The 10,959-nt window shown below is 46.3% G+C and overlaps 1 protein-coding gene across 1 annotated transcript; it reads right to left on the reverse strand.

Annotated features, from left to right (window-relative positions):
• Nucleotides 1-2,116: 2,116 nt before the first annotated feature.
• MRPS12 (mitochondrial ribosomal protein S12) lies at nucleotides 2,117-3,696 on the reverse strand. The gene is made up of 2 exons (XM_083580086.1): nucleotides 3,456-3,696; nucleotides 2,117-2,833 (listed from the first exon to the last, which is right to left on the reverse strand). Exons 1-2 carry the CDS (start codon nucleotides 3,502-3,504, stop codon nucleotides 2,433-2,435), a joined length of 450 nt encoding a protein of 149 aa, XP_083436212.1. The 5' UTR covers nucleotides 3,505-3,696; the 3' UTR covers nucleotides 2,117-2,432.
• Between the last annotated feature and the right edge of the window lie 7,263 nt (nucleotides 3,697-10,959).

The raw sequence follows: 10,959 nt of genomic DNA on the forward strand, positions 1-10,959 counted from the left end.
TCTCTTGCCCAGAGGTCTGCCCCCAAAGCCCACTGCACATTTTCTAGAGCAGGGGTGGAGAACCAGTGGATCGCCAGACAACAGACTACAATTCCCATCCTCCTTGACCATCAGCCACAGTGTTTGAACTGAGGAGAGCCACTGGTTAGGCACCTTGATTCTCACATTTGAGGGAAACCGGGGACACCATAGTTAGGAGGGTTCCTCTCCCTGTTGCCCATCAGTGCAGCCAACTTGTCCTCCTGTTAATTTCTGTGATTTCTGCCCATTCTTTATACTCGAGTGCCTCTGAGCATGTGAGGGGTGTCTTCCCCTCAGCAATTACAATTATTCCTTACACCCCTGGAGTGTTTTTCAACCTGTCTCGGAGAAGTCCTGCTATGGGGCACTGGAGGAGGCGCATGCTGCAGCGGCAGCAACAGATGCTCCAGGAAGGGAGAGTTGCAAGTCAGGTAGAAGAGACCAGTTTCTGCCTCCTCAGCCGGACTTGGGGAAAAGAGACCTTGCTCTATCATTCTGGCTTTGGCCAAACAAGTGACTGGTCTTTGGGTCTGGTTGGGCAGAGAGCAACTGGGTAATGATCCAACGCTCGTCCAACCAGCAAAGAGGATACAGGCACATCCTGTTGCATCAGTGAGCATCCCCACTCTGCGTGCATCTTGCCCCTGAATGGTCCTTGAAGGCACTGTGGCAAGACCTTTGTTGCAGCAAGAAAATCTCTCACTGGTGTACCGTTAACGTTCAAGGGATGCTGCGCTTGGGTAGCTATAACCATTGAGGTGGGTGCAATTTCTCTGCAGCTGAACATTGAGGCAAAACACCTTCTCAGCATCTAAGCACAGAGGATCTTGCATCCATGCTGCCATTAACTTTCCACAACCAGTGCTTTGAACTCTCCCTAGTAGAATGCCACCGTAACAGCAGTTGCCAGCCCTCTAGGCACACACAGTGAGGCAAAATCATAGCTAGCCAGGTCAAGGTTTTGAGGGGAATTACAGTATCTAGGTATAAAATCTAATAAATAAAGGAGAGAACAAGCAAGCAGATATTTTGAGATCAGTATTACCGGGCTGCTTCAAGAAGGGCAAGAGTCACTGCTGTATCTGTGGCCATTCTGTCCAAGGAGACTTGCCTTGCCCTAAGGCAAGCTGTGGGTACATAGCTGTCAACTTTTCCCTTTTCTTGCAAGGAATCCTATTCGGAATAAGGGAATTTATTTCCCTTTAAAAAAGGGAAATGTTGACAGCTATGTGTGGGTATAGTGAAAGGGCCACCGCAGACTCTGCAGGGACATCTAGCAACACCTTTCTGTGAATGATGGATACCTAAGACTAAAGCAAAACTGGCTGGGATTCTGCCACAGAATTTTTGCCTCCTGTTTCTGAAGATGGTGCACAATCCTTAAACCTGACAAAGGGTGATCTCTAAGCATCAGAAACAGCTTCTCTTATGAGCACCCATATCAAATGATAAGTATGGACAGTCTGGAATCCAGCAAGACTAATGTTAAGAGAATAAAGGATTTTACTAACATTGTCCAGTTTTCAATCCCTATTCTGTGTTTTTCTCATAATTGTATGTTGTTGACAGCAAAGAAGGGAGAAAGGAAAGGAAATGAAGGAAGAGACTAATGGTTTGGTGTGTTTTCCCTTATTGACACACACGGTCACAGAATATGAAGGCAGCTGGCATCTGCTGTGGTGGTGGAGAGAGACATGTAGCTGTGACCTGCTTCTAAAAGAAAGGAAACCAAGGTAGACTTCACGCCACCTCAGGAAGCCTCTGGCCTTGCCCAGAGTTGCCACTGCAAAGGAGCGAAAGATCAACGGGAAGCTATGCTGAACCGTGCTGATCTAGTTTCCTTCTGGTTATCCCCAAAAATAATTCCAACCAAATTAAGATATCTGGGAATGTCCCCGACAGTCATAAGATCAAAGAATATTTGGGGAAACTACAGGAGAGACTGAGTATGAAACAGGCCAGGGCAAGTGTGAGTGTAGAATTGCAGAGTTGGAAGGAACCCAAGGCAGCATCTAGTCCAACCCCCTGCAATGTAGCACTCTAAGAGGAGCACGCGGCTTTGAATCCATCTCTCCAAAAGACTGAGGCAGGGAAGTTATCATGGCACTCTTTATTTAGGAACACAAAACCTTCCCTCTCCCCCACACCATGCCTTGGAGTTCTCCTCATTCTCTTGGCATGCTGCATCTGCCATCTATACATATAAGAAGGAGGCAGCCAATTGCCTTGAAAAATTCCAGCTGGAAGAGTTCCAGGCACCCTCCAAGCCAAGTCTCCAGGAATGGAAGTTTTCTCCCAGAGAGAGGTCCTTTGCTCTGCCTCCTTCACTGCAATCCACAGCCCTAGAGGCTTCTGGAAGCTGCGTGTGAAAGCGCAGGCCCAGTTGGCTCCATGCCTGGCCCAGTCTGGGCTCACTTCTTCTTCTGTACATGGGCACAGTCATACTTTCCCCGCACGACCTTGAGCTTGACCCCTGGCAGGTCCTGCGTCCTCCCGCCCTCCACCAGGACGATGCTGTGCTCCTGCAGGTTGTGCCCTTCGCCCGGGATGAAGCAGATGGCCTCCTTGCCGTTGCTGAGCCGCACACGGGCACACTTGCGGTTGGCCGAGTTGGGCTTCTTGGGCTTTCGGATCATGGTCTTCAGCACCACCCCTTTGAGCTGGGGGCAGCCGCTGGTGGGGCCGGGCTTTGGCGGAGGCAGCTTGGGGCGGCCTTTGTGGTGCATCTGGTTGAGGGTGGCCATAGGGCAGCTCGGGGGTGGCAGCGCCGGCCAGGGTGGTGGAATGAAGCTGCGAGGGAGGGCAGCAGCTCCTGGCAAAAGAGAAATGCAAGGGTTAGGAAAGGGCCACCCAAATGATCAAGGGGATGGAGAAACCCTCCTAGGAAGAAAGATTGTGGCAACTGGGGCCTCTTGGCTTAGGGGAGTAAGAGGCAACATGGTAGAAGCTGATAAAGTTACGTCTGGCATGGAGAGAGTGGGTGGAGAAAAGCGTCTCTCTTTCTCCTTAGGAACTCATGGAACATGCAATGAAGCTAAATATTAGAAGATTCAGGACAGATAAAAGGGAGACTTTTTTGACGCAGGGCAGTTAAACTGTGGAACTTGCTCCTCCAGGAAGCAGTGATGGCCACCAGCTTAAGACAAATTTACAGGGGAGAAGAGGAGGGCTCTTGATGATGGCTGCGCTCTGCCTCCGTGGTCAGAAGCAGCCATGCTTCCGAATACCCGTTTCTGGGAACCCCGGGCGGAAGCAGCGTTGCCCTTGTGCTCCGATCCTGCACCCTGGTTTTGCATGATGGGCCCCTGTTGGTGACCGTGGGGCCAGGATGCTTTGTCCCTTAGGGAGCCCGCGGCTCTGCCCCCCTTCCCAGCCCCTCCCAGAGGCCGCCAGGCGCACGGAGCAGCGCAGGAGGCTCTCCCGCCGCCACCTACCCCAGCGCAGAGGAGCCGCCAGCGCCCGCAGCAGCCCCGCCGGAGCCATCCTGCGCCGAGGCAGCCGGAAGGAAGACCCAACTCTATGATCCCGGGTCACGTGGCACTGGTGGGCGGGCAGCCAGCTCGGGCTTCCGGGGGCGCGGCCTGGCGGCAGCCCTGAGGCCTTTCGAGGGCCGCCTTCGTGTCTCCCCCTGAGCGGGGAGAGGAGGCGGCCTCCGAGGGAGGGGAAGGAAGCGCACGGGCCTCTCTCCTCATTGGGCGACGGAGGCGGCGCCCTCCCGGTGACGCCCCGGGGAGGAGTCGAGCTGCTCTCGATTGTCGCCCAATGAGATGGAGAAGATGGCCGGAGGGAGAACGAGAGAGGCCCCGCCCCCCCATTGCGCGGACTGGGACGCCTCTCTGGGCGGATGTGCAGTGCCGGAAGTGACCCTAGAGTCCAAGGCGGGATCTTCCTGCGCTGTAGAGCGGTTCCCTCATAGAGCTTGCCTAGCCTTGGGCGCATGCGCAGGGCTCTCTCCAGCTGAGAATTGGCGCTCATTTTGCTGACATCACGGGTGGCGCTGTGCTCTAAACCAGAGAGCCCAGGGCTTGCCCATCAGAAGGTCATAGAATCACAGAATCATAGAGTTGGAAGAGACCACAAGGGCCATCGAGTCCAACCCCCTGCCAAGCAGGAAACACCATCAGAGCACTCCTGACATATGGTTGTCAAGCCTCTGCTTAAAGACCTCCAAAGAAGGAGACTCCACCACACTCCTTGGCAGCAAATTCCACTGTCGAACAGCTCTTACTGTCAGGAAGTTCTTCCTAATGTTTAGGTGGAATCTTCTTTCTGGTAGTTTGGATCCATTGCTCCGTGTCCGCTTCTCTGGAGCAGCAGAAAACAACCTTTCTCCCTCCTCTATGTGACATCCTTTTATATCTTTGAACATGGCTATCATATCACCCCTTAACCTCCTCTTCTCCAGGCTAAACATGCCCAGCTCCCTTAGCCGTTCCTCATAAGGCATCGTTTCCAGGCCTTTGACCATTTTGGTTGCCCTCCTCTGGACACGTTCCAGTTTGTCAGTGTCCTTCTTGAACTGTGGTGCCCAGAACTGGACACAGGACTCCAGGTGAGGTCTGACCAGAGCAGAATACAGTGGCACTATTACTTCCCTTGATCTAGATGCTATACTCCTATTGATGCAGCCCAGAATTGCATTGGCTTTTTTAGCTGCCGTGTCACACTGTTGGCTCATGTCAAGTTTGTGGTCAACCAAGACTCCTAGATCCTTTTCACATGTACTACTCTCAAGCCAGGTGTCACCCATCTTGTATTTGTGCCTCTCATTTTTTTTGCCCAAGTGCAATACTTTACATTTCTCCCTGTTAAAATTCATCTTGTTTGTTTTGGCCCAGTTCTCTAATCTGTCAAGGTCGTTTTGAAGTGTGATCCTGTCCTCTGGGGTGTTAGCCACCCCTCCCAGTTTGGTGTCATCTGCAAATTTGATCAGGAAGCCCTTGAGTCCATCATCCAAGTCCTTGATAAAGATGTTGAATAAGACCGGGCCCAAGACAGAACCCTGTGGCACCCCACTAGTCACTCTTCTCCAGGATGAAGAGGAACCCTTTGGGTTCGGTCAGTCAGCCAGTTACAAATCCACTGAGTGGTAGCATAGTCAAGACTGCATTTTACCAGCTTCTTTACAAGAATATCATGGGGCACCTTGTCAAATGCCTTGCTGAAATCAAGGTAGGCTACATCCACTGTGTTCCCTTCATCTACCAGGCTTGTAATTCTGTCAAAAAACAAGATCAGGTTAGTCTGACATGACTTATTTTTCAGAAATCCATGCTGACTATTGGTGATCACAGCATTCCTTTCTAGGTGCTCACAGACTGTTTGCTTAATGATCTGCTCCAGAATCTTCCCTGGTATTGATGTCAGACTGACTGGGCGGTAATTATTTGGGTCCTCTCTTTCCCCCTTTTTGAAAATAGGGACAACATTTGCCCTCCTCCAGTCTGCCGGGACTTCGCCTGTTCTCCAGGAATTCTCAAAGATGACTGCCAGTGGTTCTGAAATCACATCTGCCAGTTCTTTTAATACTCTTGGATGCAGTTCATCTGGCCCTGGAGACTTGAATACATCTAAACTAGCCAAGTATTCTTGTACTATCTCCTTAGTTATTCTGGGCTGTGTTTCCTCTGCTGAATCATTTGCTCCACATTCTTCAGGTCGGGCATTGTTTTCTTTATCGGAGAAGACTGAGGCAAAGAAGGCATTGAGGAGTTCAGCCCTTTCTGTGTCCCCTGTTTACATTTCACCATCTTCTCCTCTGAGTGACCCCACTGTTTCCTTGTTCTTCCTTTTGCTATGAACATACCCATAAAAGCCTTTTTTGTTGCTTTTAACCTCTCTAGCAAGCCTGAGTTCATTCTGTGCTTTAGCTTTTCTGACTTTGTGTCTACATGTGCTGGCTATTTGTTTGAATTCCTCTTTGGTGGTTTCCCCCCTTTTCCATTTTTTGTACACATCCTTTTTTAATCTTAACTCAGTTAAAAGTTCTTTAGATAGCCACCCTGGCTTCTTTAGGCACCTTCCATGTTTCCGTCTCATTGGTATTGCCTGAAGTTGTGCTTTTACTATCTCCCTCTTAACAAACTCCCAGCCATCATGAACTCCCTTTCCTTTTAGTATTACTGTCCATGGGATCTCACCCAGCACTTCCCTAAGTTTTATGAAGTCGGCTTTCTTAAAGTCAAGAAATTGAGTCCTAGTATGCTTGGCTGCTCCTTTCCGCTGTATAGTAAACTTCAGAAGAGCATGATCACTCACGCCTAATGATCCTTCCACTTCTAGCCCACTAACCAGGTCATCAACATTGGTTAGGACCAGATCTAAAATGGCTGTTCCTCTTGTTGCTTCTCCCACTTTCTGGACAATGAAGTTGTCTGCAAGGCCAGTAAGGAATCTGTTTGACCTTATGCTCTTGGCTGAGTTTGACATCCAACAAATATCCGGGTAATTGAAGTCCCCCATTACTACTATCTCCCTTCCTTTTGCATGCTTGGCCATCTGTTCCAGGAAGGCATCATCTATGTCCTCCGTTTGGCTTGGGGATCTATAGTAAACTCCCACAATGAGGTCTCTGTTATTCTTCTCTCCCTTAATTTTGACCCACTTAATTCGTTCCGGAGGTCCATTCTTAACCTGAAGCACCACTTTAGCTAATGGGGCCTCTTGCTGCTGCTGTGCTGCTGTTGCACAATTTCTGTTCTCATCCTGAAGCAAAGTACTTAATCCGAGGTAATATTTCTGGGTTAGCAGAGTCTGTAACCTGAAGCGTATGTAACCTGAGGTACCACTGTACATAAATACTTTTACAAACAAATAAATTTTTCAGAACTACTTTAGACAACTCTACACACAAGGGCCGCAGAAAGAAATGGACATACAACAGTTCCTCGAGGAAAATGGGCTGAAAAAAGTTTCGCAAGAAAGTAAGACAATATTGAATCAGGAGATATCAGCACAAGAAATTGAAGATGCCATTCAAGGCATGACGCTAGGCAAATCCCCCGGACCGGATGGACTGACTTCCAAATACTACAAAGTTTTGAAGGAAGGGTTGATACAACCTCTGAAGGAAGTCTGCAATGAGATTATGGAAGGGAAAAGGGCACCCGATACGTGGAGAGAGGCCTACATTACACTTATACCAAAGACAGAGACTGAAAAGACCCAACTTAAAAACTACCGACCCATCTCGTTATTGAATGTGGATTACAAAATCTTTGCTAATATTTTAGCAAAGAGACTGAAAAGAGTTTTGATGGAGGAGATTCACGGGGACCAAGCGGGCTTTCTCCCAAAAAGGCATTTGTCGAACAATGTAAGGAATATAATTGACATTTTGGAAAAGCTGGAAGTGAACATAAACACTAAAGCTGTTTTGATATTTGTGGATGCCGAGAAAGCCTTTGACAACATTTCTTGGAGTTTTATGTTGAAGAACCTCCGGGGGATGGGGGTAGGCCAAGGGTTTGAGAATGGTATAGGTGCAATATACTCTGAACAGAAAGCTAAACTAATTGTAAATAATGTGGTTACAGAAGAGTTCAAGATTGAAAAAGGGACACGTCAGGGGTGCCCTATCTCCCCATTACTTTTTATATCGGTCCTGGAGGTTTTGCTTAATATGATTAGGAGGGACCAGCTGGTTAAAGGGATTCAGGTCGGAGCTAAACAATATAAATTGAGAGCATTTGCAGATGACTTAGTACTTACATTACAAGAGCCAGAAGCTAGCACGAAAAGAGTTTTGGAAATAATTCAAGAGTTTGGTCAAATAGCAGGATTTAAATTGAATAAGTCTAAGACAAAGGTTTTGGAGAAAAATTTGACACAGATAGAAAAGGAAAGGTTTCAGAATGAGACAGGGTTAACTGTGGTTAAAAAAGTGAAATATTTGGGTATAAATATGACAGCTAAAAATGTGAATTTGTTTAAAGATAATTATGAAAAAACTTGGAGAGAAGTGAAAAAAGATTTGGAGATTTGGTCCAACTTAAAGCTTTCCTTGTTAGGCCGTATTGCAGCTATAAAGATGAATGTATTGCCAAGAATGTTGTTTTTGTTCCAAGCATTGCAAATAATTGATAAAATGGATTGTTTCAAGAGGTGGCAAAAAGACATATCTAAATTTGTCTGGCAGGGCAAAAAGCCCAGAATTAAATTTAAGATATTAACGGACTCAAAGGAAAGAGGAGGGTTTGCCCTGCCAGACTTTAAACTTTACTATGAAGCGGCAGCTTTCTGCTGGCTGAAAGAATGGCTACTTCTTGAAAATACAGACATTTTGGATTTGGAAGGTTTTAATAACATTTTTGGGTGGCATGCATATTTGTGGTATGACAAGGTCAAAGCACATAAAAGCTTCAAAAATCATATTGTCAGAAAAGCACTATTAAATGTCTGGGTCAGATATAAAGTCTTGCTGGAAAATAAAACTCCAAGGTGGCTGTCGCCAATGGAAGCTAAGGCAGTTAAAAAGTTAAATATGGAGTCCAAGTGGCCAAGATACTGGGAAATTTTGGAAAAGGAAGGGGACAAATTGAGATTGCAGAGTTTTGAGAAATTAAAAGGGAAGGTGAGAGATTGGTTCCACTACCATCAAATAAATGAAGCGTTTAAACTGGACAGTAAAATTGGCTTCCAGGTGGAAAAATCAAAATTGGAGATAGAACTGTTAGAACCCAGTACTAAGAATTTGTCCAAAATGTACAATTTGCTGTTGAAATGGAATACACAAGATGAAACGGTTAAATCGGTCATGATTAAATGGGCTCAGGACATTGGTCATAATATTTTGTTTGCTGATTGGGAAAAGTTGTGGACCACCGGGATAAAATTTACGGCATGTAATGCCTTAAGAGAAAACATTATGAAAATGATATACAGGTGGTACATAACCCCAGTCAAGCTTGCAAAGATTTACCATGTGCCTGACAACAAATGTTGGAAATGTAAAGAAACTGAAGGTACTTTTTTTCATCTTTGGTGGACTTGCCCGAAGATTAAGGCATTCTGGGAAATGATCTATAATGAACTTAAAAAGGTATTTAAATATACTTTCCCCAAGAAACCAGAGGCCTTTCTCTTGGGTATTGTCGGCCAAGGGGTGTTAAAGACGGATATAACTTTCTTTATGTATGCTACAACAGCAGCTAGAATACTCATTGCGAAGTACTGGAAGACGCAAGAACTACCCACACTGGAAGAATGGCAGATGAAGGTGATTGACTACATGGGCTTAGCAGAAATGACGAGCAGAATCCGAAACCAGGGAAGAGAAGCAGCGTAAGAAGAATGGAAAAAATTTAAGGACTATTTAAAGAAATATTACAAAGTTAATGAAAGTTAGAATGATGTTGGACTGGAAAGTAAATGGTTGCTATTAGCAATGGTTAAGACAAGGAGAATAAGGAAGTATAGTCTAAATTTAAATTAAAATAAGGGAAGATTTGCTGAACAATCGATAAGAATTTGGAATACAGAAAGGGGAGGCATGAGGAAGTCGGGGAAGATAGGATATGAAATTAGGATATGAAATGATACATGTTTTTTGTTCTGTTTTTGTCTTTGTTTGTTTGTGGTGTTGTGTTTATATGGAAAAAATAAAAATATTATAAAAAAAAAAAATACAAACAAATAAATAAAACAAGTGAAGCTGAGGGTGGCCCACCATGGAGCACAGGGGGCTACTCTGCCCTTCTATATTTATTCCTAAAGAATTTTATTGATTTGTTAACACACAAGCAAAAGTGCAAAGGTAACAAAAAGAAGGAAAGTGAAGAATCAAAGATTTATACCACAAAGCACCACAGACTGGAAGGACAGAGTAAAAAGATACAGTGCAGCTCCAAAGGGATAAAAAAGTGTTAACTTTATTAAATCTTCCCTGTGGCAGCTGTTCAGATATTTCACAGAATCATCAAATTGTAGAGCTGAAAGAGTTGGATGATGCAACCTTGATAGCGCACTCTGAGAAAGCCCCACAGAGACTCACTCACTGTTTTGCTCAAATCTGCAGAGAATTTGGCCTCACCACCAGAGCAGTGAAGGCCATCATTCTGGGTCAGGATATGTCCACCACTCAATGCATCACTCCTGCATCACTGCGGGTTGGACTAGGTGACCCTAGGAATGCCTTCCAACACAACAGTTCTATGCATGAGGTGGAAGACGATGTTGTCTACCTGGGCTCCACCATTAGAAGCAACCACTCCATTGACGCTGAGCCAAACAAGTGTATTGGCAAGGCAGCTACGGCAATGGCTCATCTCTCCAGTGTCAAATACTTGGTCCTGTTACGGGAAAATCTAGGTGTGAGGCTGCTCAGTCACCCAGCTGGTCGGGCAGAGCCCACGGGTCCCTGCAGAATGAAGGAAAGAGTCCAGCCACCAACCAGAGCAAATAGCTGTAGACCGTCCTGTATTATGGTCGTTCTGTATCAAACCATCCCCCTTTGAGAGTCCTTCCTTCATGGAGCAAAATAAATGTGGACTGGTGTAAATCCAATGTACGGTTGATTTACTATGAATTTATAACAGAAACGTCGCGTATGTCGTGTGTGAGTGTGTGTACAAACTGAATGATGGGGGGGTGTTCCTGCAACAGTTTCCCCCTTTGGAGATAAGATTGCAAAGGTGGCTACTGGATACAGGATGGTCATAATCCCTTAAGCGTACCAACACGTACTCAGGAGCCCTACCCAGTTGGGATGACAACCTTGATGGTCCCAGACAGAAGACCATCAAAGTCACAAAGGACTTGCATATGGGAGTGGATTCAACATGGACTGGAACAAAGGACAATAATCAGATCTTCCCTCTGGGGGCAGGAAACTGCCAACTCCCCTTTGTCCTCTGGAAATGACTCAGTGGGGGGGGGGGAGGAACCAGCCAGGGGACAAGATACTCAGATACAAGATACTTACCACCACAACTCCTCCCT

The sequence above is a fragment of the Podarcis filfolensis genome (assembly GCF_964270895.1).
Source record: "Podarcis filfolensis genome assembly, chromosome: 12".
NCBI classification, from domain to species: Eukaryota; Metazoa; Chordata; class Lepidosauria; order Squamata; family Lacertidae; genus Podarcis; species Podarcis filfolensis.